The sequence below is a fragment of the Artibeus jamaicensis genome, unplaced genomic scaffold (genome assembly GCF_021234435.1).
Source record: "Artibeus jamaicensis isolate MK-2021 breed Jamaican fruit bat unplaced genomic scaffold, CSHL_Jam_final contig_786, whole genome shotgun sequence".
NCBI classification, from domain to species: Eukaryota; Metazoa; Chordata; class Mammalia; order Chiroptera; family Phyllostomidae; genus Artibeus; species Artibeus jamaicensis.
In genome coordinates this window covers 3,992,573-4,020,520 of record NW_026521971.1, presented here as the reverse complement: position 1 = coordinate 4,020,520, position 27,948 = coordinate 3,992,573, and the positions used below count along the sequence as shown (strand labels likewise).

Below are 27,948 nucleotides of genomic sequence, written 5' to 3'. Positions count from 1 at the left end.
GAGATTTCCATGGCTTGGACACCTTGCCCAAGGTCACCGATGAAGGAATCCCGGCCGGTCTCCTGACTCGGGAACCAGGGTACTTTCTAACTCCCCGAGGCACTTTTTTAAATCTTTTGCTCACCCCCAGATTCCTGAGGCAGTTCCCAGGGTTCCAGTGAGAGCAGCTGATGTGTTCTATTCGTGGGAGCAAGGCTGGCACAGCTGCTGTGAGTGCTTGGCCACCCCTGCTCTGTCCCCGCCCCGAGCGGGGGCTCTGCCGAGGCCTGGCTGCCCTGCTGACTGCGCTCACCCACCCCAGCAGCACCCCTGGGAGCCCCCCGCCGGCATGGTGAGGCACTGAACGCATACAGCCCTGCACCTCTCCCCCACCACAGAGGGCAGGGGCACCCTGCTCCCTTCAGGCCCAGCTCCTGGGCAGTGGCACGACGTCCTCCCCACCCCAGGGGGCAGCCAGGTTCCCTCCCCTGCCCTCAGAGGACTCCCCCACGGCGCGGGGACAGGCCTCACTCTCCAGCAACCCTTGGCACTGCTCACATAATCCTCAGTTTGGTCCTGAGAGGTGAACACCCGCAAATGGACACAATGTGAGTACCTAGTGGATGTGTGCTCTCTGCACTCAAACAAGCATTGTCACCTCCTCAGGAAACCTCCTCGTCCAGTCTGACTGGACCTCTGTCTCCCCTACACAACCGTGGGCACCGTGAGGGCCAGGACCAGACTGCGGGCCTCTCTTCACTGAACCCCAACACCCAGCACAGCTCAGTAAATGGCAGTCAACACAGAAATAAAACCACAAATATAGGTTTCTACCTGCCCTTTTCTATGGCCTCAGGGGCGCTGTCACCCAGGCCCGGAGCCCATGGGCTCACCCATGGCACCCTTGTGTCCGGCCGCTCTCACCTCAACCCAGTGTGTTTCTCCAGTGTGGGTCCTGGGTCTTTCTGCACTTGGCTCCTCCCAGAACCCACCCCCTTCTGTCTGAGATGTCACTGCCAAGGTGACAGGCCTTGGAAATACTGCCCAGCCATGGAGCAGAGGGGAAACCACCAGACTGCTGGCTGGCCACTCGGGGGCGAAGGGTGCCAGCCCCTTGCCCTACCTGGGCCTTCGAATGGCTCCATCATGGCTGGACCAGCAGGTCCCAGGACCCTGGCAGCTCTGGCAGTCACTTGGCTGGGAATGTGGCAGAAAAGCCCACCTTTTTGGTGAAGAGTCCTAACTGACCATAAGAGGGGAAGCAGCCCGAAGTGCCTGAAACTAGTCAGCCAGACCAGCCTACCCCGAGCTCCACGCCCACACGGCAGGGCCCTGCCAGTCACAGCCGCCCCCTCGGAGCACCACGGCCTCTGTGAGCCTAGGAGAAAGCAGGGACGACCTCCAAAGAGGGTGCCCAGAGCTGTGGGCTGCAGAGCTTCCAAGAGGGAAGTAGGTCACGCCAGCTTGAAGGAGCCCCACACTCTCTGGGGGCTGCTAGGTCTAAGGCCCTTCTGGGTCTGGGGTCCTCAGGCAGCTTCCCCAGGAACGCAGTGGGTCCCTGCTGCTGGGGTCAAGGGAGGAGAGGTCCAGTACAGCCTGTGGCTGTGCCCCCTGGCCAGGATGAGTCTTGGGCCTGCTCCTGTCCACCCCCGAGATCTGGCTGTGTTGTGAGGCGGGGGTGTTGGGGAATCAGGCATCATGGAACCTGCCCAGACCCAGCCCTCAGGGTGGGGAAGCGCCGTGACGCAGCAACTGTGCAGAGGCCAGCTCCGAAAGCCTGTGTTTACTGGGGCCCCTCACAGGCTGCGAGCCCGTCTGGGCCTGGGCGCCCACACCAAGCTACACGTTGTCCACCTTTTCTGAGGAGTGCGACCGCTTCTTCTGGGGTAAGTCTTCCAGCATGAGGCTCAGCACGTGCACGATCTCGTAGTACAGCTCCTGAAGCCTGGAAGCGGGGCAGGAGGGGCCTGAGTACAACAGGGCTCCGTGCCACCCGGGCCCCACCGTCACACCGGGGCAGCCACCACACCTAGCAGGTATGGGGTCAGGAAAAACCAAGGTCCTCCGAGCCCAGCCCGGCTGCACAGGAGCCCAGGTCTGCCGCTCCACCCGTGGCCCCCATGTGAGTTATTTTATCACACGAGTCAAGGTAGAGATGACATGCTCCTGAGCTCTGAGTGCTGTGACCAGGCGGAGATGACAGACACTGCCTGGTCCCCTCTGGGCCCACAGGAGGTGCTCCCTGAGGCCTCCTTGCAGTCCCTCCAGTCCACAAAGCCCTCCAGGAGACTTCCGTTCTGAAACCAGGCTGATTGCATCCTTACTTGTTCCAAGAGCCCACTGTGGCTCCGTAGGGCTACACACACCCAGGTCCCCTTCCCGCAGTAATGGCCAGTTACCACCCCAGCTAACTTCGCTGAGCACAGCCCTGGGCCAGGCCAGACTCACAATTTCACAGAATTGGCCCCACAGCCCCTCATTGGCAGGTGGGAAAGGGGCGGAGATGGCCCTGAGTCACAGAGGAAAGTAGTGGCAGAAGCAGGCCAGGAGCCTCAGCTCTCGACTCACTGGCCATGCTCTTCCCTCTGCCCCTGGAGAGGGGTCGGCGAGGACAGGCCGGAGAGTCAAAGGAGCCGCACTTAAATGCAGTCCAGGGCAGGCTGGGGAGAGGCAGGGGAGCGGAGTCACCCGCCCCGGGCCTGCCCACGCCTCAGCTCAGCCCCCTGCATACATGGGACCCTGCACACCCCAGAAGGGCCTCTCTCCACCCAGCCTGCTCATTGGCCATCGCACCCCTTGCTGTCCCGGGCACCGGACATGGCCCTGCCTCCAGGAAGCAGGGGACCAGGAGACGGCTGGTCTCCTTAGGCCAGGTCAGTGGGGCTGGGACTGACTTGTAGATTGTGGTGTCCTGGTTGTCCAGAGTAGACAAGTAGACATCGATGAAGGGCAGGCTCGTGCCAAAATCGTCCAAGACCATGGGGTCCGTGTGCCGCAGGGTCCTCTTGAAGTTCTCCACCAGCTCAGTGAAACTTCTGTAGTCGACATTTTTCTAGAGAGGGCAGCGTAAAGATATCAATGATAAGGAAGGGGTGACACCCCAGACACACAGAGGCCTGGGGACCCTCCACACGGGCCCCAGCAGCACTGGCCCTGATCCCAGGGTGAATCCTGAGCCTAACTCCAGTCACCTGGCCCCTTCTGAGTCGGGACCCCCTGACCGAGGTGGCCTCAGGAGCCACCCTCACTGAGGTGAGGACAGATGACACAGGAAGGAACCTGCGAGGGCCTGAGGGTGGCACAGCCTGGCCTCACGTGCCCTGAACAAGCCTTACGCACAGTCTAGAGCGGCAGATGTCTCTGCCTCAGAGAGGAGGCTCAGGAGGGATGCACTGACCCCGTGAGGGAAGAAGGGGCAGCACTTCTGAACCTGGCGGAGCACCCAGGGCTCAGCACGGGGAGCTCGCAGCCCAGCCCTTCCAGCTGTATCGTGCCCGACGGACACTCTCCAGCCTGATGTGCTCTTCATGTTCAGTTGAGAAAAACCGAGGTTCATAACACCTCTGCATGGCCTCACCCACTCAGGACAGGGGCCCAGTGAGCCCTCAGTAACAAGAGCGCTGCAGGCAGAGGGCCCAGCAGCACAGCGTGGCCCGGGAAGGAGGGAGAGGTTATAACCACAGCATTCCACGTGCTCACAGGGCCAGAGAAGTACAGAAGTGCCAAGAATAAAGCCCGCCCTCTCCGCAGGCCTCAAGGCTCCTCTTCCTGGCCGTTCGGTCAGCCCGACTGCCCACGTAGCTGTGTGTCCGCCTGCTGGGGGGACCGCACACCCACCTGCATCTGCATCAGCCTGCTGACCTCCTCCTGCTGCCGCTTCAGGAGCACCTGCTTCTCCTTCAGGAGCGTCAGGTGCCTCTCCAGCATCAGCTCCCGCTCAAACTTTTTGATGGAGTCCTGGAGAGTGGGGCCAGAGGTGAGGTGAGAGCCCTCGCTGCACACCCACCCCCAGACTTTCTTGCTACCTAGCCTTGCACGGTGGCTCAGACCCCTCAGCAGGAGGACCCCAACTCAAGCTGACAGCGCAGCTGCAGTGACTTCCCATGCCCCTGTCCCGCTGGCCACCACTACGAGGCAGGGAAATGCACTGGCTCAGGGAGAAGAGTAGGGCTGGGTGGAGAGGGCCCCCTGGGCCACCGCCCCTCCACTTTAGGAGGAGGCCAGTGCAGGGTCCTCCCTGAAGACTTGGGCCCACCCCTGAGCCTGCCTGCCACACCCGAGCCGACTCCTGGCCTGCACACACGCAGCCCCACCTCAGTGTGGATGATCATCACACCCACGAACATGCTGAGGAAGATGAAGGAGGCAAGCAAGATGAAGGTGATAGTGAACGCTCGGCTCAGCATGAAATTCCGGTTGTCCAGCTTCTCCTGCAGGTCTGTCCAGCCATCAACCTACTCGGGCAAGGGAGGGCATGCCGAGTGCCAAGGCCCAGCGGGGTGGGCTTCCCACTCACCTACCTTATGGAAGCCCTCACCCCACCGGAAGGAAGCTGGTTCTGCCTCCATAAAAGCCCCTTGGAAGCCCCTAGTCCACTGACTCCAGTGCATAGGCGGTGGCTCGGGGGTGCAGGTCACCACTGGGTGGGGGCGCTTCTGGCCAAGGCTCCCCGAGGGCTCTTCTCCAAAAGACTTCCCACCCTTTTCCAAAGACTCTGCCTCTCTGCCAGGAAACTCCTTGGAAAAGACTGCAGTCTCTGCAGAGTCCAGCAGAGTCCAGACTTCTAGACTTGGGCTTTGCGGGCTTATTCCGGGTGGGTCTGTGACAGTCTGTTCCAAAAGGCTAAGCAACACAGGCTTCACTTCTAAATTAAACTTAATCCAAGTGGATCATCTTTTGCGAACCCTGTGACATTTTTACGACTCTGTGAGACAAATGGGGACGCTCCAGGGAGTCACAAGATTAGAGACAGAGATGGACCCCTGGCCAGAGCACTCCCTGCTGCCTCAGTTTCCCCACCCAGGGAGGTATCTGAGCATGGGGAAGGGCCCGCGGGAGGCCCAACACGTCCACACACCCGCGCCTGCTGGCGGTCCCTCCTCCAGGACCCCCACCACCACCACTCCCAAACACGGTACCGTCGCCAAGCTAAAGAGGGTGAAGAAGGCCACAGCCAGGTTCTCCCAGTTATTCAGGTCGCCCCCTTCGGGACCTCCGAACAGGCAGAAGCCCAGGACGGCGAAGATGTACATCAGGATGAAGAACAGGACGAGCACAGAGGCCACGGTGTAGGCCGTCTGCCCGATGGCGGTGATGAGTGTCTGCAAGGCAGAGGCACCGGGCTAGGCAAGCCTGCCTGCGGGGCGGGCGCAGGGGACAGGCTCCAGCCCACCCAGCCCACAGCTGTCCCCAGCATCCAGTGCCCTGCCTGCCCACAAATGCTTGGACGGAGAGATGGAAGGAGGGAAGGGAACCCTGCCCAGACTGAGGGCCAGTCCAGTCCAGCAAGCCCTGCTGTCACCTGTGGGCAGACTGCGTGAGCCGTCTCAGGTCTGGGGGGGCCTCCCCATCAGCACCACACACTGTTCCACTCGGACCCCTGTCTGGCCTCACGGTCAGGCCAAGGTGGCCTGCTCCTGCTTCTCACCGAGGCCCAGCCCTGGGTGCTGTTCCAGGACTAAGAGGAAGAAGGGAGCCACTCAGGGAGGGGAAAAGAGGGGGCTGAGAGGATCATGGCTTCCCATCCTTTCTGGGCCCCACTTCACAGGCAGGTCTCTGTCCTGTGACCTCAGTCGGACCCCCCACTACACCGCCCAGTGCTGGGGAGCACACTGCAGGGCTCCTCGTCATTCATTCTTCAGGACCCAGAGTCCTGAATGTCGTTAGTAGGTGCTCAGTACATGTTCACCTACCTAGACGCTGTCACACACATCGTGCCAAGGTAGGTAAGTGTTATCAATCTTCCCATTTCAGGACGAGGGAGCAGAGGCTCCGGCAAGAACGAGGCTTGGCCAGGCCCACACCCAGGGCATAACTGGGCCCAGCTCTCAAGCCCTTTGCCTCCTGCCACCACCCGCAACCACTAAGACCCCTTTTTCTAAGCCAGGAAACTGTTGATTAGCTTGACGCTAGGAAAGGAGGCGCCTGATAGAGCTGGGACACAGAAGAGTGATGTCTGGGCAGTTGGGGTGATTTGGGAAGCAGAGAGACCACGCGGGAGCTCCAGGGCTGCCCTGCGCCGGTGCTGGTTGGGCAGCTGCCTGCCGGGGGAACGCATGTCAGATGCCTCCCTCCCGGCTCAGAGGAGGAAGCATATCAAGGCTTTGAGAGTCATTCTGAAAGAGCCGAGATACGAAAAATGGCCTCCCTCCCTGTGAGCCGGAGACAGAACTTCCTTCCCAGGAGCCATCACGACTGAAGAGGTGAGTCGGCAGAGCAACGCCCAGGACGCCGTCTGCAGACGAGGTCTGCCCAGGAGGGGAAGGTGGAGCACAAAGTGGTGGAAGCTGAAGCGCCGAGGAAAGGAGGGGGAGAGGCCCCGGCTGGGTCTCCCACCTCCAGGCCAGCCGCCTGAGGTCAAGGCCAAGCAGCTTTAAGAACAGCCTTGAAGAAAAGGTCCCCCTCCCCAGAAGCCTCCATGGGACTGACACCTGACAACAGGCCTTGGCCATGTTCTTTGAGCACAGCCAGGCAGAACCTATTAGTCCACAACCCGGAATGTGCAGCAGTGTGGTCCCCAGGTGGTGGCCCAGATCCCCAAGGCCAGTGGTTTCTTCCCTAAGGAAGCCCCAGGCTGTGAGGCCTACAGCCTAGCCCCCAGGAAGTTCAAAGTCAGGAGACTTTGAATTCCCAAATTCTTTAAGCAAACAACACCTAGCCCCCAGTTCAGCCTTCCTGGGCTCTGGGTCAAGCCCAGGGGCATTCTGGGAATGAAGAGGACCTCCGGGCAGGGCACAGGCCCAGACCCGGCTGCTCGATGTGGGGAAAGTGATGAGCCCCAAGGAGGAGGCAGGGAGGAAGATGAGGCCGGTGCTCCCCACACAGCCCAGCTTCTGAAGGTTGTTCTTCAGACCGAAATGCAGAGAAATGGGCAGTGTGTGGCCCTCAGGTGCCCAGCTAACAGAACTTCTCTCTGTGGAAAAGCAACAAGAAACTCCCCTCATGGTGCAGGTTTAGTGCCACAAGGCAGAAGGCAGAGAACCGTTTAAATTAATCAGGGGACAGAGGCTAAGAATGTGCGGAAGCGCCAGCTCTGGGCACGGAGGCTGGGGCCTGTTAAAGCTTCATTCAGACGTCAATGAATATAAATAGCACAGAGCTGCAGGTCTCCACCTTTGGTGCCTCCAGGTACCCTGGCGAGCGGGCCAGGGCAGTGTAGCCAGGGCACAGACGTTAGAATCACTTCTGAGGCCCTGAGGGTCTGCAGTCCAGTCATATCCCCAAGGTCACAGGAGAACCACAGCCAGGAAGCCTAGTGGTCCCTGGGAAACAACTTTTGGGTCAAGGCTCTGCTTACTAATGGAAAACCCAAGGTCAAACAGTCATACGGGCTGTACGTCAGCGCGCACGTTGTGCCTGCGTGCCCACAGGTCTCCGAGAGAGTGTGCAAGGGCCAAGGCTGAGCAGAAGCCTGTAGTCACCAGACAAGCCAGGTTCAGCTCTGCGATAAACCTCGGCCAGCGGGGTGGGCTGTGCTCCCTTCACTGGATCCCTGGGCTTGAAGGGTGGGCTGTCCCTGCCGGGACCTAAGCCCCAGGCAGCCTCAGGCTTCACCTCTGACCAGGCCGTCATGACATGGCCAAGACAATGCACTCGGCAGGCAGCTGCTGCCCTCAGCCCCTCAAGGTGCCAATACAGGTCAGTGCCCTGGCCCTACCCCCAACCCCCAAGACAGAAGTCCCTCCTGCCCCAGGCCTTTCTGCTTCCCTCCTCTCGAAGCCCAGTGCCACCGACCTCCTTCCTCGTGTGACTTTGCAGGTCTCTGGTTCCTTCATTCCATGGTGATCCCTCTCCTGGCCTCACCTGAAAATCCTCTCTTGCCTGAGGGAGGCTGCCTGTCCCCCACGGACATGACTCAGGAAGCTGCCCACTGCCTCATTCTCGGAGCCCTGACCCCCGTGGACAAAGCCACTGCTTCGGAGCAAGGCCGACCTTCCGGCTTCCCCCTCACCGAGTGTCTCAGAATCTCTCTGTCAGGCCCCGCCCCATCCTGCTGACCGGGGACCTCCGGCTCCCCGCCACACCCAGGCTCCTCCGTCCCTTGACTCCCTCACACCATGTGAGGCCCCTCCTCCCGGGGTGCCCAACACCTGGAAGAACCGGGCCTCACCTCCCACTGTCTGATCCCTCCTCACTCTGAGGTGCCCACTGCCTAGCACTGACTCCCCAGGGACCTCCAGCGTTCTCTCCTGACCGCCTTGCCTTACTCTCGAACCTACACGATGTTGACTCCAGTGCCCAGCAGCCCAGACACTGCTTTCCCACTCCCAGGTCACACTCCAGGGTCTGTCTCCAGGCCACAGACAAGGGCAGCCAGGGGCAGGTTTCAAAAGGAAGGGTGTCATGATTTCATGCTCGCTCTGGAGATTCCCCCAGCCGCTGGGGCATTTTGATTCCAGAACTCCCAGTAGTGTGGGAAGCCACTGCAGGAGTCCAGGTAAAGGTGGGTGGTGAGGGGCGGGAAACGATGGCTATGGAAATGAAGAGAAGTGGACACTCGGTAACTATGCAGGAAGCCATGCAAGAGGACTCTGGGAGACAGGAGTCAAAGCAACACTCCACTGTATTACCTGGAAGTTGAATAGGCTCAGGGGAGGGCCTTTCAGCAAAAGACAAATACAGGAGGAGGAGTCAGGGCTCGGGGAGTTGAGAGTAGGGTGGGGGACAAGCGTCGACTCCCAGCTGAGACAGGCTGAGTTTGAGGAGCCTGCAAGATGTCCAGGAGGTGGCCGGGTGTGAAGGTCAGAGAAAGAGGCATGGGCAGGTGAAGACTCCCAAAAAGTAGAAAATATCACCCAGAGAGAATGTGCAGAGATGAGAACTCAAGACATAGTTCTGAGAAAACAACAGTTAGGAGCCAGGCAAAGGAACTGTACCCCAGAAGTCATGCCCGAGAGACGGGAGGTGAACCCAGAGAGAGCAGTGATAAGGGAAACCACCAGTAGACTCAGTGACCAGGAGGTTGCTGGCAACCTCAGAGGGACTAGTAACTTGGAGTGGAGGGAAGAAGCCAGGGCACAAATGACAGATAAGACAGTGGGGGCCGGGACTACAGACACCTCTTTCCAAAGCCTCGCCACAGGCAGGAGGCGGCAGCTGGACTACATTGTGTGGGAGGGACACACAGGCGTGAGACTAGGTAAGAGCGAGGAATGAAGGCAGCTTTGTGGCAGGAGGAGTCCTTTCACGCTGCCCTTATCCTCTCCCCCTAGGGCTGGGGCTCCCCGGGTGTCAGTTCCAGGCCCTGGACAGACACCGGGCTAGGCCAGGAGCAATCTCAGCCGGAGAGGCTGGCATACTCTCACTGGTCACATAGGTCCAAACCAGCCCCTTCCTGGAGAAGCACGGACACACAGGGTGCGGAGCCGGGGCAAGCATCCTGCATCCAGGCTGATGCCCGAGAGCACTGTGGGTTGGCTCTGAGGACTGAGGAAAGGCCGGTCACCCCACGACTTCTCAGCAGGGGCAGCACTTCCAAAGTCATGAGACTATTCCCACCACAAGCAGCAGCAGATTTCTAGCTGTTTGGGGAAAGCAGTAAGTAGCCCGGCCCCCCCGCCCCCGGGCATGGTGTTTGAAGAGTCTGTGCCTAAAAAAATGGTGCACCTTGCGGCATGGCACCAAGGAAAACTTCAGGTGACTCTAGAGCCAGCTGCACCTCTCAAATCTCAGCTCTGGCTTCTAACTGCTGCATGACCTTGGGTCTCAATCTCTTCATCTGTAATATGGAGCTAATAATACCTTTCCCACCACTGATGTAGGATTACACGAGATAATATCGTAAAGATCAATCTGCCATATAGCAGGACTCACTGGCTGGATGACAGTAATACAATTATCATCTCATCAGGCGCTGGTGAGCAGACAGGCCCTGACACCTGCACCCCCAGACCCATAGCGCCCCAGGTGACTCACCCGGATGCCACGGCTATAGGTGATAAGCTTCAGGATGCGCAGGGACTGTATGCCATCAGCAATGTTGAGGTAGGGGTAGTGCTTGCCCTTGACCTTGCGGAGAAAGTAGGGGATCGAGATAGTGATGATAATCACCACATCTAGAAGATTGTAGCCATCCTTCCAGTAGTTGATGGGGTCCACGTAAACCTTCAGGTAGAATTCGACAGTATAGATGGTCACACAGATCATCTCCAAGATCTGCAAGAGTGGCAAGGTTTGGAGGGTCAGACATATATATATTTATTAGAGAGAGAGAGAGGAAGGGAGGGAGGGAGGGTAGGGGAAGAGAGATTTGTCATTCCACTTACTTATGCATTCATAGCGTGATTCTTTTATGTACCCTGACTTGGGCTTGAACCTGCATCCTTGATGTATCAGGATGACACTCTAGCCAACTTAGCTACCTGGCCAGGGCTTCTAAATACTTTTCTAGGACTTCCAGCCAAGATGGAGGTGTAGGTAGGTACGCCTTGCCTCCTCAAACAACCAAAAGAAGGACAACAACAAATTTAAAAACAAAAAACAACCAGAACTAACAAAAAAATCAAACTGTATGGAAGTCCAACAACCAAGGAGTTAAAGAAGAAACATTCATCCAGACCAGTAGGAGGGGCGGAGACGGGCAGCCAGGGTGGAGGGGACTCAAGGCAAAGTGGCAGCTGGCAGAGTAGGCGGTCCCATATATAGATGCGGACAGACCGAGAGGAAAAACCAGGGAGCTAGACAGACCGCACAACCCAGGGTTCTAGCACAGGGAAATAAAGCCTCAAAACCTGACTGATAAAACCTGTGGGGGTTGCAGTGGCAGGAGAAACTGCAAGCCTCACAGGAGAGTTTGTTGGAGAGACCCACAATGTCCTAGAACGCACACAAACCCACCCTCCCGGGAATCAGCACCAGAAGGGCCCGATTTGCTTGTGGGAAGTGGCAGAGGGGACTGAAAGCTGGCAGAGAGCTAAGCAAGTGTCACTGTTCCCTCTTGGAGCCCTCCCCCACATGTAGCGTCACAGTGCAGTGACATGGTTGCCCCACTCTGGAGAATACCTAAGGCTCCACCTCTTACTACGTAATAGGTGCACCAAGACAAAAAAATATGGCCCAAATGGAAGAACAGATGAAAGCTCCAGGAAAAATACAGCTAAGCAATGAAAAAATAGCCAACCTATCAGACATAGAACTCAAAACACTGGTAATCAGGGTGCTCACAGAATTGGTTGAGTATAGTCACAAAATAGGGGGAAAGGTGAAGGCTATGAAAAGTGAAATAAAGGGAAATGTACAGGGAATCAAAAGTAAAGGGAAGGAAACTGGGACTCAAATCAATGCAGTGGACCAGAAGGAAGAAGTAAACATTCAACAACAAGAGAATGAAGAAATAAGAATTCAAAAAAAAAAAAATGAGAAGACTAGGAACCTCTGGAACAACTTTAAACATTCCAATATCCAAATTATAGGGGTGCCAGAAGCAGAAGAAGAGCAAAAAATTGAAAACTTATTTGAAAAAATAATAAAGGAGAACTTCCCCAATCTGGCAAAGGAAATAGACTTCCAGGAAGTCCAGGAAGCTCAGAGAGTCCCAAAGAAGTTGGACCCAAGGAAGAACACACCAAGGCACATCATAATTATATTACCCAAGATAAAAAATAAAGAGAGAATCTTAAAAGCAGCTAGAGAAAGAGACAGTTACCTACAAAGGAGTTCCCATTACACGATCAGCTGATTTCTCAAAAGAAACCTTACAGGCAAGAAGAGGCTAAAATGAAGTATTTAAAGTCATGAAAGGCAAGGACCTACATCCAAGATTGCTCTATCCAGCAAAGCTTTCATTTAGAATAGAAGGGCAGATGAAGTGCTTCTCAGATAAGGTCAAGTTAAAGTTCATCACCAAGTTCTTACTATATGAAATGTAAAAGGGACTTATCTAAGGAAAAGAAGATAAAAAATACAAACAGCAAAATGACAACAAACTCACATCTATCAACAACCAAACCTAAAAAACAAACAAACAAAAATAAACTAAGCAAACAACTAGAACAGGAACACAGTCACAGAACAAGAAATCACATGGAGGGTTATCAGTGAGGAGGGGGAGGGGGAAGAATGGGGGGGGAAGTACAGGGAATAAGCATAAATGTTAGGTACAAAATAGACAGGGGGCAGTTAAAAATAATGTGGGAAATGGAAAAGCCAAAGAACTTATGTGTATGACCCATGAACATAAACTAAGGTGGGAAAATGCTGGTGGGAGGGGGGTACAAGGCAGAGATGTGAAAAAAATGTCCCATTATTTTCTCCCCTTTATTTCCCTGTACAGGGGGGTAAAGGGGAAAAAAGGGGAGAAAAAATGAAACAACTTTAATGGCATAATCAATGAAATATATTTTAAAACTTTTTAATATTTTGTTATTGCAAATATTACCTTTTTGTTGCTGACTTATTAAATATATTTAAATGTATTTATTAATCATATACCCAGCAAACTTGCTGGACTTCTTATCTATTAACTTTATTAATAATTCTTTCAGGTTCTTTTGGGATTTCTGTGCAGAAATCACATCACCTGTGAATAATGAGTTATTTTCCTCACTTCCTAATCCTTAATGCTTTCTTTTTCCTGTGTTATACATTAGCTAAGACTCTAATACAAATTCATCAGTAGTAACTGGAATACTGGTAGTTTTACCATTCACTGTGAATTTTGATATAGATTTTTCATAGGTACCCTTAATCAGCTTAAAAACACACCCCTCCCATTCCTAGTTTGATCAGTTTTTTTTATTCAGTTTGCAAAGTTTTTATCATGAACGATATTCATAGTAAACTTTTTTCTGCATCTCTTGAAATGATCTTGCAGGATTTTTTTGCCTTTTAATAGTTTAAGCTAGTTAATAAAATGTGTAGATTTTTCTAACACGCACATACCTGAAAAAAACCACCTTGGAAATGGTATACTACCTTTTGGATGCATTTTTAGAATTTAGTTTCCTAATATTCTGTCTGGAAACTCTGTGTCCAACTTCATAGCACTGGGTACAATTTTTCTTCTTTGTACTATCCTGGTCTGATTCTGGCATGAAGGTTCAGAAAACAAATTGCCTGTGGGCAGGGCAGACACTTATTTATTTGATTTACTTAAAGTGTCTGATAGGTTTGGAATTATATGTTCCATGGGTATAAAACCATTGAGTCCAGTTGTTTTGGGAGATGAAAAACTTTAACTACTAATTTAACACTTTAACACCATTAAAGGACACAATAAACATGTAAGATTATTGCAGGCTTTTGCTTTTCTTAAATTTTTATTTTATTGATTATGCCATTATTACAGTTGTCCTATTCCCCCCTTCATTCCCCTCCACCCTGCACACCCCCACCCCCACCATTCCCCCCCTTTAGTTCATATCCACGGGTCTCAAGTTCTTTAGATTCTATATTTCCCCTACTATTCTTGCCCTCCCCTCATCTATTTTCTACCTGCTGTCTATGCTACTTATTTTCTGTACCTTCTCCCCGCTTCTCCTCCTCCCACTCCCCTGTTGCTAACCCTCCTTGAGATCTTCATTTCTATGTTTCCACTCCTGATCTAGCTGCCCTTTTAGTTTGCTTTTGTTTTAGATGTGGTTGTTAATAACTGTGAGTTTGCTGTCCTTTCACTGTTCATCTTTTTTATCTTTTTTTTCTTAGATAAGTCCCTTTAACATTTCATATAATAAGAGCTTGGTGATGATGAACTCCTTGAATTTGATCTTATCTGAGAAGCACTTTATCTGTCCTTCCATTCTAAATGAAAGTTTTGCTGGATAGAGTAATCTTGGTTGTAGATCTTTGGATTTCATGACTTGGAATACCTCTTTCCAGCCCCTTCTTGCCTGAAAGGTCTCTTTTGAGAAATCTGCTGACAGTCTGCTGGGAACTCCTTTGTAGGTGACTGTCCCCTTATGTCTTGCTGCTTCTAGGATTCTCTCCTTCATTTTAATCTTGGCTAATGTAATGATGATGTGCCTTTGTGTGTTTCTTCTTGGGTCCAACTTCTTTGGGACTCTCTGAGCTTCCTGGATTTCCTGGAAGTCTATTTCCTTTGCCAGATTGGGGAAATTTTCCTTTATTATTTGTTCAAATAAGTTTTCCACTGGTGGCTGTGCCTTTCCCCCTTCTTGTACCCCTATAATTTGGATGTTGGAGCGTTTAATGATGTGCTAGAGGTTCCTAAGTCTCTCCTCATTTTTTGAATTTTTGTTTCTTCATATTTTCCTGTTCGGTCATTTTTTCCTTCCTTCTGTTTCACTCCTTTGATTTGAGGCCCAGTTTCCTTTTCATCACTGTTGGTTTCCTGCACATTTCCATTCATTTCAATGAGTTTAGCCTTCATATGTTCCTCTAATTTGTGACTAAAATCAACCAGTTCTGCAAGCATCCTGATTACCAGTGTTTTGAACTGTGCATCTGAAAGTTATGCTATTTCTTCATTACTTAGAGTTATGGGCTAGAGCCCATAACTTTGAGATCTTCTTGAGCCATTTTTGGTCTGTTTGCGCCCCTTCAGTATGAGGAGGGGAGCCTTAGGGGTGGGGCGGGGCGGGGCGTGGCCACCAGGGCAAGGTCGCTGGGTTGTGATGCTGTATGTGGGGGCGGGGTCAGAGCGGGGAAATGGCTATCCTCTTTGCTCCCACCTGCCACTGGGGCCCACTGGGGCCCACTGGGGCCCGCTGGGGCCCGCTTAGTCCCGTCTCACTGCCCACTCCCTGGCTGGTCTATCTGCGCAGGAATGCGGCACCAGAGTCAATGCGCTGCCCAGCGCCCTTGCTGGGTCCCCGGGTCACTCACTGGGTCTGCCCTTTGCAACCCCACACCTGGGATTTGCGCGAGTCCGTCTGACTGAGTTTTCCTGTACAACCCTGCTCCGCCAGCTGCTGGTTTCGCCCCTCTTACCGGTCAGGCTGAAGCATTCGTTGTTACCAGACTTCCGAAAAGTTCAATTTTCTGTGTTCTGACTATGTTTTCTGTTGCAAATATTTTGTTGTCTCTAAACTTGGTTATGTGAGAAAGCAAGGCATCTCCACCTATGCCTCCATCTTGGGGGAAGTCAGGTTTTTGCTTTTTTATTGAGTGAGTTTTGTAACATTTTTCCTTGATAATTGTCTTATTTCAGCTAGGTTTTCAACTATTATTGGCATGAAAATATTAGATTTCTGATATCAACTATATCTGTAATTTCCTCTTGTAATTCTTAACAGATTTCAGGGCTTCTATTTAGCTTGTTTGTCTCATGAAGAAAGTTATTTTAATTATTTTCGAAGACCTGACTTTTAGTTTTATTGATACTTTCTATTGAATCTGTTTTCTATTTCATTCATTTTGTCTTATCTTTATTATTTCCTTTACATTCCTTTTTTCCCTTCGATGTCTTCCTTTGTCCTTCTTTTTTTATAAAGATATTATTTATTTATTTTTAGAGAGAGGGGAAGGGGAAGAGAAAGGGAGGGAGAGAAACATCAATGTGTGGTTGCCTCTCATGCACCCCCAAATTTGGACCTGGCCCGCAACCCAGGCTTGTGCCCTGACTGAGAGTCGAACTGGCAACCTTTTGGTTTGCCGGCTGGTGCTCAGTCCACTGAGCTACACCAGCCAAGGCCTTTTTCCTTCTTTTTTGATATTATTCTGTTGCTCCTTAATTTTCAAAATTGAAATATACTTCTTGTACCATAAAATTCATCTTTTTAAACTGTAAAATTGAGTGTGTGGAGGGTTAGTTTTAAGTATTTATTACCTTTGTTTTTGATTATGGAAAAATATACATACCATGAATTTTCTTTTTAACCATTTTCAAGGTTAAAATTCAGTGGGAATATGTATATTTACAATAATGTGCAACTATCACCACGATCCGTTTCCAGAATTATTTCATCACCTTCAACAGAAATTCTGAACCCAACAAACAATATTCCCCTCTCCCCTCCACTCCTGGTAAACTCTATTCTACTTTCTGTCTGTAGGAATTTGCCTATTTTAGGTACTTCGGTTAAGTAGAGCCATACATCATTTGCCCTTTTGTTTCTGGTTTATTTCTCTTAGCACAATGCTTTCAAGATTCATCTACATTGTAGCATGTGGCAATTTCATTCCTTTTAAGGCTGAAGTGTATTCCGTTTCCTTTACCCATTCCTCAGCTGACGAACAATGGGGTTGCTTCTACCTTCCAGCTATTGTGAATAATGCTTCTAGGAACACTGGTGTACAGATATCCGTTTTCAGTTCCTTTGGGTACATACCTAGAAGTGGAATCACTGCATCATACGGTAATTCTACGTTTAACTTCTTGAGGAACTGCCAAACTTTTTTATGGCGGATGAAACCTTTTATTTCTATGAGAAATGGGCAGGGTCCTACTTTCTCATGCCCTCACGAACACTTACTTTCCATTTATGGTTCTTTGTTTTTATTCTAGTTCTTAATAATGGGCATGAAGTTGTATCTCATTGTGGTTTTGATTTGCATTTCCCATTCTAATGCCTAGTGATGTTGAACATCTTTTCATGTGCTTATAGGTCATTTCTGTATTTCCTTTGAAGAAATGCCTATTTAAGTCCTTTGCCCATTTTTTGGAGTGGGGTTGTTTAGGTTTTTGAGTTGTGCAAGTTCATTATGTATATACTAAATATTAATCCCTTATCAGATATATGATTTACAAGTATTTTTTCACTCTTTTAAAAAATTTGTATTTATTTATCTTTAGAAGGGAAGGGAAGGAGAGAGGGAGAGAAATATTAATGTATGGTTGCCTCTCATGTGTCCCTCACTGGGAACTGGCCTGCAACTCAGGCTTATGCCCTGACTGGGAATCGAACCGTGATCTTTTGGTTCGCAGACCCACACTCAATCCACTGAGCTACACCAGCCAGGGCTTGTTACCTATGTTCTTGATGTCACATCTAAGAATACACTGACAAATCCAAGGTCATGAAGACTTATCCCTATGTTTTCTTTTAAGAGTTCTAGCTTTTATATTTAGGATGTTGATCCATTTTGAGTTAATTTTTGTATCTGGTGTGACAAAGGGGTTCAACTTGACTTGACTCTTTGGTATGTGGATATCAAGTTGACCCAGCACCACTGGGTGAGAAGACTCTCCTTCCCACCGAATGGTCTTGGCAGCCTTGTGAATCAACTGGCCATAGACAGTTGGACTTAGGTCTAGAACCTCAGTCCTAGTCCCTGGGTCTATGTGCATGTTTATCCTCATGCCAGTAGCGCACTGTTTTGATCACTTCATCTTTGTAGTAAGTTTTGAAGTCAGAAAGTCCAAGTCTTCCAACTTTGTTCTTCATTTTCAATATTGTTTTGGTTACTCAGGGCCGTGGGCACCTCCATAGGAATTTGAGGACCTACTCCCCAATTTCATTTTTTTTAAAGGCTGTTAAAATTTTGATAAGGATTGCAATGAATCTGTGGTTCATGTTGGACAGTTAAGTCTTAAATCTTCTAATCCATGAATATGGCATCTTTCCATTTATCTAAGTCTTACTTAATTTCTCTCAGCAGTGTTTTATAACTTTCATTATACACATTGTTCATCTCCTTGGGTAAACTTACTCCTGAGTATTTTATTATTTGGGGTGCTACTGGAAATGGGACTTTCGTAATTTCCTATTCAGATTGTTCATTGTTAGTGTAGAAAAATCAACTGATTTTTCTTGTTGGTCTGTATTTGGCAACTTTGCTGAATTTGTTTGGTAGCTCTAGTAGTTGTGTGTGTGCATGTACATGGATTTTCTTTTAATTTTTTAAAAACCTTCACCCAGGGACATTCCCCCCCCCCATTTCTTTGAGAGAGAGAGAGAAAGGTGGAGAGGGAGAGGGGGAGACAGAGAGACAAACATTGATGTGAGAGAGAAACACCAGTCGCTGTCTTCTCAAATGCACCCAGCCAGGGGACCGAACCCCCAGCCTGGGCATGTGCCGTGACTGGGAATCAAATGCACGACCTTTCAGTACACAGAGTGACACTCCAACCAGCGGGGCCACACCAGCCAGGGCACATGTGAATATTCCTCAGGACTTTCTATATATAAGATCGAGTCATCTGCAAATAAAGGTAATTTCAGCTCTTCCATTGTAGTTTGGATACCTTTTATTTCTTGTCATTGCCTAACTACTCAGGTTAGAGCTTCCAGTACAATGTTGGATGAATGGTGAAAGCAGGGAGTTTTGTGTTGTTCCTGATCTTAGGGGAACTTTCAGTCTTTCACTACGGAATATGATGTTAGCTGTGAATTTTTTCAAAAATATCCACTCTCAGGTTAAGGAATTTCCCTTCTGTTTCTTGTTTAGTACAGCCAACAAAGCTATTTTTTGTTTGTTTGTTTGTTTGTTTCTATTTGCATGGAATAACTTTTCACTCTTTCACTTTCAACCTATTTGTATCTTTGGATCAAAAGGTGTAAGATTTTCTTCAGCATCAACTGAGGTAGTGATGTGGATTTCTGCCTTCATTGCGTTTGTGCATTACATTGATTTTTGCATAATGAACCTTGCTTGCATTATGGCATAAATCCTACTTGGTCATGGTGCATAATTCTTTCAAGTTGCTGCTGGATTCATTTTGTGATTATGGCACTGAGGATTTTTGCATTTATATTCATTATATTGGTCTGTAATTTTTTTTATTATTATGTATTTGCCTATCTTTAGTGTCAGGGTAATGCTAGCCTCATGGGATGAGTTCGAAAGTAGTCCCTCCTCTTCTCTGTTCTGGAAGAGTTTGAGAAGGACTGGTGTTCATTCTTTTTTAAATGCAAGGCAGAATTAACAAGTGAAGGAATCCACGGAATCCACTCCTGGGCATTGCTGTTGGGGAGGTTTTTGATTAGTGACTTAATCTTTTTACTTAATATGGTCTATTCCAATATGTCTGTTTTCTATTTCTTCTTGAGTCAGCTTGGTAGTTGGTTTATTTCATCCTAGATTATCATACAATTGCTTACAGTATTCTCCTATAACCTTGTTTCATTTCTGTATGAAATGAAACAAAGTAGTACAGAAATAAATGGTCAGTAGTAATGTCCTAACTTTCATTTGTATTTTAGAAATTTGAGTCCTTTGTTATTTTTCTTAGTCAATCTAGCTAAAGACTTGTCAGTTTGATTGTTTTGAGGGACAGAAGTTGTATTTTTCTCTATTGTTTCTTTATTCTCTATTTTGTTCATCTCACTCTAACCCTTTTTCCTTCCTTCCTTTTGGTGGCTTCGGGTTTAGTTTGCTCCTTTTTGTGTACTTCCTTCAGGTGTAAAGTTAGTCATTCATTTGAGACCTTTCTTCTTTCCTATGTAGGCTTTTATAGGTATAAATTTCCCTCGGAGCACTGCTTCTGCGGCATCCCGTAAGCTCTGTTACGGTGTGTTTTCATTTTGTCTTGTCTTAAAGTATTTTTCTACTCTCCCTTGAGATACCTTCTTTGACCTATTGGATATATGTAATGGTGACCTATTGGATAAAAAAAAAACAAAAAGTGTGTTTTTGGGTTTTTTAGTGAAATATGTCGTTTAATTCCCATCTAGTAGAAAAAAATTGTTATAGAGTTTTAGTTTCATTCCATTGTCAGAGAAGATATTTTGTGTGATTTTAATATTTTTTAATGTGAGACTTGTTTTGTGACCTAACATTTGGTCTACACTGAAGAACACCCTACACGTACTTGAGAAAACTTTCTATCTTCCCAATTAATCGATCCCTTTCAATATACAATGTCCTTCTTTGCCTCTTTTTAAGTTTTTGCCTCAATGTCTATTTTGTCCGATGTTAGTGTAGTCAACCCAGCCCTCTTCTGGTTTCTATTTGCATAAAATATTTTTTCAGTTTTCACCTTCTACCTATTTATATCTTCAGATCTCAAGTGAATCTCTATAGACAACATACACGTGGGTTTTTTGATGATCCAGTCTTTCTTAATTGTAGAGTTGAATTCATTTACACTTAAAATAATTAAGGATAAGATATTCTGCCATTTTGCTATTTTCTTACATATAGGTCACATCATGTCTGTTCGTCGGTTCCTCCATTACGGCTTTGTGTGTTGTGTGTTGTGTGTGTGTGTCTGTAGTGCATCATTTTCATTCCCTTCGCATTTGTTTTTCTGTATATTTTTATTTTCTTGGTGGTTGCCTTTGGGATTATAACTGGTCATGACAACTGAGATGCTAGGATGGTGATGCTTTGAGAGGAGGGTCCCCCATTTTCCAGGGTGCCGGCACCCAAATAAAACCACATTCCTTTACATCACTAAGTACTGCTTTTGAAGTGGCAGTCAGCTGGACCTGCGTTTTGTTACAGATTCTTGTCTGTGCCCCGACCGGCAATGAACCCACAACCTCGGTGCATCCGGACAACACTCTAACCCAGCTAGGGCTCCCCAGCTGGGCCATATTCCCAGATTTTATTTTATTTTTTTTAAGTATTTTTATTGATTATGCTATTACAGTTTTCCCAATTTTCCCCCTTTATCTCCCCTCCACCCTGCCCCTCCCACCCCCCAGCATTCTCCCCCACCTTAGTTCATGTCCACAGGTTGTACATATAAGTTTTTTGAGTCCTCTGTTTCCTACACCATTTTTTCTCTCTCCCCATCTATTTTATGCCTACCAATTATGCTTCTTCCCTGTATCTTTTCCCCCCATTCCCCCCTCTTGCTCCCCACTGAACTCCCTCCATGTGATGTCCATTTCTCTGATTCCATTCCTGTTCTGGTTGTTTGCTTAGTTTTTGTTTTCATTGTTTTCCTTTTCTTTTAGGTTGATTTGTTGATAGTTGTGAGCTTTTTGTCATTTTATTGTTCATGTTTTTTATCTTCTTTTTCTTAGATAAGTCCCTTTAACGTTTCATATAATAAGGGCTTGGTGATGATGAATTCCTTAAACTTGACCTTATCTGGGAAGCACTTTATCTGCCCTTCCATTCTAAATGAAAGCTTTGCTGGACAGAGTAATTTTGGATGTAGGTCTTTGTCTTTCATGACTTTGAATACTTCTTTCCAGCCCCTTCTTGCCCATTAGGTTTCTTTTGAGAAATCAGCTGATAGCCTTATAGAACTCCTTTGTAAGTAACCAGTCTCCTTATCTCTTGCTGCTTTAAGGATTTTCTCTTTATCTTTAATCTTGGGTAATATGCCCATGGTGATATGCCTTGGTGTGTTCCTCTTTGGGTACAACTTCTTTGGGACTCTCTGGGCTTCCTGGACTTCCTTTGCCAGATTGGAGAGGTTTTCCTTCATTATTTGTTCAAATAAGTTTTCAATTTCTTCCTGTTGCTCTTCTCTTTTTGGCACCCCTATGATTCAGATATTGGAACGTTTCAGGTTGTCCCCGAGAATCCTCAGCCTCTCTTCATTTTCTTGGATTCTTGTTTCTTTTTTCTGATCCAGTGGATGTTTATTTCTTCCTTTTGTTTCAAATCATTGCTTTGAATCCTGGTTTCCTTCTTGCCACTCTTGGCTCCCTGTTTATTTTGCTTTATTTCATTTTGGGTATCTTTCATTTGTTCTTTCATTTTTCAATGAAATTCAATCAGTTCTGTGAGCATTTTGATTACCAGGGCTTTAGATTCTGCATCAGATAGGTCGGCAATCTCCTCATCACTTAGTTTTGAGGTTTTGTTGTGTTCTTCCATTTGGGCCATATTTCTTTGTCTTGGCGCACCTGATAAGTTATAAGGGGGCAGGGCCTTAAGTATTCACCTGGACAGGGCAACCCTCTTTGCTGCTCTACCTGTGGGGCTGGCCTGCTCCTCTCTAGCACGCTTTCCAACAGACTCTGGTGTGAGACTGGAAGTGTCTCCCACCAGGGCAACCCCAGCCGTAGCCCACAGTCAGCTGAGTCTCAGTTTTCCCCTTAGGTCAGTCCCTCCTGGGCAGCTCTGCCCAGATCAGCAGTCAGCCCCGCCCCTCAGCCACCTCCCCTCAGTTTTTCTGAGTCAGCCCGCACTGTCTGCCTTACAGGTCTGGTTGTTCTGGTTGATATTTTAATTCCTTGGTTGTCAGAGTTCCATGCAGTTTGACTTTTCTGGCAATTTTGGTTGTTTGTTGATTTTAGATTAGTAGTTATTCTCCTTTTGGTTGCGCAAGGAAGCGAAGGGTTTCTGCCTACACCTCCATCTTGGCCGGAACCCCCCATATTCCCAGACTTTAGTGTATTGCAAAAGCCCTTAGAATTTTTTTTACAGAAAATTTTCTTAAACAAAATGTCTTAAAAATTGCCTAATATTTTCAGAATTAAAATAGGTCAAACAGAAAAAAGAGAGGGTCCATTTTGTCTACTTACCTCAAAAAGCCTGAAGAAGTTGTATCTTGTTTCATAATCAGTACACAAGACCACCAGGAAGGCGTTCATTGAGATGATGCTGATCATGATTATCTTAAACACAGGGCTCGTTATGATTCTCTTCACAAACGCCTGAAACTGGGTGTCTTTCCTCCTGTCAAAAAGCCGAGTAAGAGTTATAATTATCTCACCACTGAGCTGGATCCCCAAACGCTGCCTCCTTTTTTGTGGGGACTAGGTCTGCCTCCCCCCTTCCATGAGAAAAGTTTATATATACCTTCAAACTGCAACCAAATACTGATTGAATGACCCCTGAAATGTGTATGATGCTCGCCTAGTGTCTCTGTCCTCACTCACTTTCTTGGGTCTTTCTCTCTAGACTTCTGAAGCAGAATGGCTACCACTCCTTCTCAAGCAAAACAAAGCATCATCTTCATTTGCTCTGTCAGCAAATTTTTATTGAGTAACTACTACATGCCAGGCGTTACAGCAGGCACTGCTGATATAACAGAAGCAAATTAAATATTGTTGATCTAGTAAGGAAAACAAATAACAATTAAATAATCACCCAGACAAGTGCTTACAAATCAATGATTAAAAAAAAAAAAAACTAAACACTCGAACAAGAAAATGGGCAAAGACAATCAATTCATGAAACAAATACAATGGCAATAAACTTTCCCCAAAATGGTCAGCAGTACTACTAATCTGGAAGATAGAAATTAAGTAAAACCATTCTTTCTGCTTGTAAAATCAGCAAAGACGCCATCGTGATAATATTTAATGTGGGCCATGGTGTGGTGTGATTGAGCGCTGTCAAAAACTGCAAGGAGGAATGTAAACTGACACTTTCCTGAAAGGCCTCAGAACTGTTCATACCCTCCGACCCAAGGGATCTACCCCAAGAGAATACAATCTGAAATGCAAAACAGTGACTTGGGCCAAATGTGTTTATCCCAGTGTTACTTACCAAAACAATTTAAAATTCTTAACAAAAAAGACTGGTTAAGTAAATTATAGCATATCCATCACATGGAATATTATACAGATATGAAAATATTTATGCATTTTTCATGATTTACAAAAATGTTTATGATCCGCTGAATAGCAAAACATAAAAACAAAACAAGATACGAATTCTCTACTCATTATCTCAACTGTTCGAAAATGGATAGAAAAACTTGACAGAAAATATGTCAAAATGTTGATAGTGGTGAGGTTGTAGGTGATTGTTTTCCGTTTGTCCATATTTATCTGTGCTTTGCAATTTTTCTCAAAGAGTGTAACTTATTTCCACTGTATGTAACAAATGAGCACATTCTCACAACAGTAAAGAAAAAATGCAGATGAATATACTTTTTCAATGCATGAAAGCAAAATGTGTAATTTTCATGATCTGATAGGGTTGGTTACCACCCCCCACAAAAGCCTTTAAATTATCTAACAGTTAACAAGAAAGGATGAAATGAAGTCAAACTCGCTCTACAGGCCAAATAAGAGTGTGACCGAATATCTGACTTAGCCAGTCCTGACACTAAACCCGAACAAGTAACATGGCCTTCCCCAACCCCACCGCTCAGAGACCGGCCCACCAAGGGCTTGTCCCTCAGTTTGGGGGGTGCCACAGTGCCCTCGGGAGGAGGCGGAGAACACTGGCGCCCTGTCCCCTCTGCCACTGGCCCCTTCCTAACAAGCAGCAGAAATGGAGTGTTTACTGGAATTTCCGGCATCTCGCGCAGAACACCGCCAATGTGGTGTCCAACAGGGAATTAGACACGACTCTGGTGTGGGACTGGTAGTACAAGTGTTGAAACATTCTCCAAACTCTCGCCTTTTATTCCTCACTTTTATCACTCCACAGAAAATCTCTGCTTAGAGATTTCCTCGCCATCTAGATTCCAGAGGCCACAGAGAAGGGTCCACGGGGAGAATTCTGGCTTTATGAGGTCACTCTTGGGCATTCTAGCACGTCACTAGCCCGCAGACCCCTGGAGGGCCAACCTCCCTGGACGATCTGGGCAGAGCTCCTCTCTCCCCAAGAACAGGCACCTCAGTTCAGCGAAAGGGTTATGAGTGCCCCGCAACTGTGAAGCTGCAGGCTCACGTTAGGAAAACCAGAGATGGGCCACATGAAAACGCCTTCTCACAGTGTCTTGACAAGCGCAGGCCCTTAATGATATGTTACAATAAGTTAAGGTTCATAGAAGAGGAGAAAGCAAAGTTCTATGAGGTCCTAAGAGCAAGGGCATAGCCTTGGAAACACCTAGAAGGGCGAGGAAAGGTTTTGATGGGTTTGGAGCCAGAACATAAGAAACCAGGCTAACTGGGGATACGGACTGAACATGTGTGAGCCACCCGGAGTGGAATGAGCCCACGGGGCAGAAATGCTTTAGGTACAAGCGCCAATAGGATTTTTCACCCTGTTCGCTTGCTTCTTGGGATTACTATATTCTCCTTGCTCTTCTATCCCTTGGTTTTTAAGGCAAATCAAGACAAAGGGATCTAGGTAGCCCTGTGTTGTACTAAATATCTTTAATTGCTAAATTGGTCAAATTCCTAGAAACCTAAGTTCTTGGGCCATTAGGAAAAAAGTGACCACCCAGCTGTCCCAGGTATTCCAACACAAGTGCAAATGACCATTCCTTGTATGAAAAGAGTCTTGTAGGCAACCAATATACTAAACTGGGAAATAGCATCTTATTTACTCAATTTCTCCATTTAAAATCAGCAGTCAAGCTTTAAGAATCACTTCAATTAACACCCCCAAGATGCATCCTTGAGTCTTGTCTGCTCAGCTGACTTCTCTCCCTCAGGGACCAGCTCCTCCTCCACCTCCTACTGCCTCCTTTGGTCATGTGCCTCCTTACGCCCTCCGGGCTCCTGCTCAACGTCCCCACGGAGGCCTCTTGGAGCAGCTGCTTGGGGAGCACCTGGATCAGTTCTGGTTCCACCTGCCCCAGTGCACCAATGTGCCAGATTCCGTGAGGGGCATATGGAAGGCCCTTGGTAAGTGTGTGCAATGTGAATATACAAACGAATGGGGTCCTTATGCTCACTCACGTAGCTGCGCACAGTGGAACTCCCCCTTCAGAAACTGCAGCGGTGCACTTCTATGCCCTCTTTAAGCACCAATGCAATGCTTTTAAGGAAAACTGGAGAAGAGAATAAGCGTACGAAGAATTCTTCACGATGCTTGGAAGGGTAAGGAGAGGCGGCCAGCTGAGAGCGGCAGAGAAGAGCCCAGCTGTTCCTAGTGCACTGCTTCGGGGCAGCCGACGTGGTTTCTGCAGTCGCCCGGGAAGCGCATCAGAGGTAACCAGCTCATCAGGGTCTTCTGAGTCCGGTTCTTCTCAGGGACACTCGGGCACCCCAGAAGAGGGAGCCACAGGGGCACCTATTCCGCCGGGCAGCAGCAACTCACACACCGCCAACAGGGGTCAAGGCGCTCAGCAGCACTGGGCAGGAGTGTCAGCGGGCGTGGCTGCTCGGCGACGCCAGTCTTCTGGCAGAAAGTTCTCCCTTTGTAGTCCCACGACACTGGCACTGAGACACAAAGCTCACATGTTATAGCCAAACCCTGTAACATTTCCTTTGCAGGAAATTTCAAAAACCCGAGAGTCACAGAGTTCACCTGGCATATTTGATGCTAAATCAGGGTAAAGACCACTTCACACCAACGCGAGTCGTGCGAGACTTCAGTACACTAGTAGGGGTCAGGTTTGTATTAAAAAACATAGGTGCTGCTGTTTTTTGTCTGAAGCAAAAACATAAAAACCATGCCTATCTGATGAACCCAACGATTTCCTAACTTATCAGTGTCAGAAAGTAATTATTTTCAGAATTTTCATTACCTTCATTTTAGAAAAGGAGACTTGTTAACCTGCTGGCCCTGGTGTGTTATCTATGGAGGTCATGCAAGAGGTCATAGGTCACGTCTGCTTCACTCCTCTCTACTCCAGTGATCATTTAGGAAGAAAATGGAGGAAAACCAAAACTTACCACATCAGAGACACCAGTGCCATCACACAAAGACTTGGCACAGAAGGAAACCTGGGGACCTCTAACCTTGCTAACATCTCTTTTAGGATGAAATGTCAGTTACCTGAAATAAGTCCGGGACTCTTCCTTTGGAATTGACCCCAGTGCGAATTTCCTTGGTGTGGGACCCAAGTGTGTGCGTTCCAGCAGATGCGACACCCTGACCGTGAACCGATGTCGAACCCCCCAGACAGATGCTAATTAGCGGCTGCATCCTCGGGTCTTCACCACTGCAATTATGGGCCATGTCCCACTTCCCCTAGTGTGTGCTGTATGCCACACATGTTAACGGCCAATGCGTGGAGCCTCCCAGACTTAGAATACATTCTAAACAGGGGGAAAGGTTTCCATTCAAGGTACAGTGAAACAAGCTGAACTGTACCACCAGAGAGTAAACAAACAAATCCAGAAGGCGGAATACCCCTGACTCAGTTCTTTCAATAAGTCAACAACATGGGGAAGGTGGAGGGAAGGCAGCAGAGCTCACTTGCTCTAGACTGAAAAAAAAATTTTTTTTAATAATAAATTTTATTTAGTTACTTTTCAAGTACATTTTTTAATCTATTTCTCCCATCCCACCCCCCCGCCCCGTCTCCCCCCTCCCTCCAATCCCCCCCCCCCAGTCCTCATCCCTGTGTCTTTCATACTTGTTCCTCAAAATCCCTCCCCCCTTTTTCCCCTTAAATTCCCTTCCCTCTCCCCCTCTGGTCGCTGCCCACTTGTTCTCTATTTCAGTGTCTTTGTTTTTATTCTGTTTGCTTGTTTGTTTTATTCTTTAGCTTCCTGTCAAAGGTGAGATCATATGGTATTTGTCCTTCAATGCCTGACCTATTTCACTCAGCATAATGCTTTCCAGTTCCATCCATGTTGTTGCAAAGGGTAGGAGCTCCTTCTTTCTCTCTGCTGCATAGAATTCCATTGTGTATATGTACCACAATTTTTTGATCCATTCGTTTACTGATGGGCACCTAGGTTGCTTCCAACTCTTGGCTATTGTAAATTGTGCTGCTATGAACATTGTGATGCATAGGTTCTTTGATATTGATGTTTTAGGATTCTTAGGATATAATCCCAGCAGTGGAATTGCTGGGTCAAAAGGCAGGTCCATTTTTATTTTTCTGAGAAAATTCCATACTGTTTTCCATAATGGTGGTACCAGTCTGCAATCCCACCAACAGTGAACTAAGGACCCCTTTTCCCCACACCCTCTCCAACATTTGTTGTTTGTTGCTTTGTTTATGATAGCCATCCTGACCAGTATAAAGTGGTATCTCATTGTGGTTTTAATTAGCATCTCTCTGATAGCTAATGATATTGAGCATCTCTTCATGTGTCTCTGGATATTCTGTATGTCCTCTTTAGAGAAGTGTCTGTTCAAGTCCTTTTCCCATTTTTTAATTGGGTTCGATGTCTTCCTAGAGTGGAGTCGTGTAAGTTCTTTGTATAT

At 48.0% G+C, this 27,948-nt stretch overlaps 1 protein-coding gene across 1 annotated transcript; it reads right to left on the bottom strand.

Annotated features, from left to right (window-relative positions):
• Nucleotides 1–1,766: 1,766 nt before the first annotated feature.
• Nucleotides 1,767–25,029, bottom strand: CATSPER3 (cation channel sperm associated 3). Its single transcript, XM_037138384.2, has 8 exons — nucleotides 24,179–25,029; nucleotides 22,464–22,617; nucleotides 10,114–10,353; nucleotides 5,118–5,300; nucleotides 4,293–4,433; nucleotides 3,817–3,936; nucleotides 2,874–3,031; nucleotides 1,767–1,924 (listed from the first exon to the last, which is right to left on the bottom strand). The coding sequence occupies exons 1-8, from the start codon at nucleotides 24,277–24,279 to the stop codon at nucleotides 1,819–1,821; spliced, it is 1,203 nt and encodes a 400-aa protein (XP_036994279.2). The 5' UTR covers nucleotides 24,280–25,029; the 3' UTR covers nucleotides 1,767–1,818.
• Nucleotides 25,030–27,948: the final 2,919 nt, after the last annotated feature.

Excerpts from the sequence above, each read along its gene's own strand:
- CATSPER3 (XM_037138384.2), bottom strand. The coding sequence starts at position 24,279 with ATGTTTCAACACTTGTACTACCAGTCCCACACCAGAGTCGTGTCTAAT. Across the intron at positions 4,434-5,117 it reads CCCTCTTTAGCTTGGCGACG|GTTGATGGCTGGACAGACCT; the intron begins GTACCGTGTTTG and ends TTGCCCGAGTAG. Across the intron at positions 1,925-2,873 it reads CAGGACACCACAATCTACAA|GCTTCAGGAGCTGTACTACG; the intron begins GTCAGTCCCAGC and ends CCCCGCTTCCAG.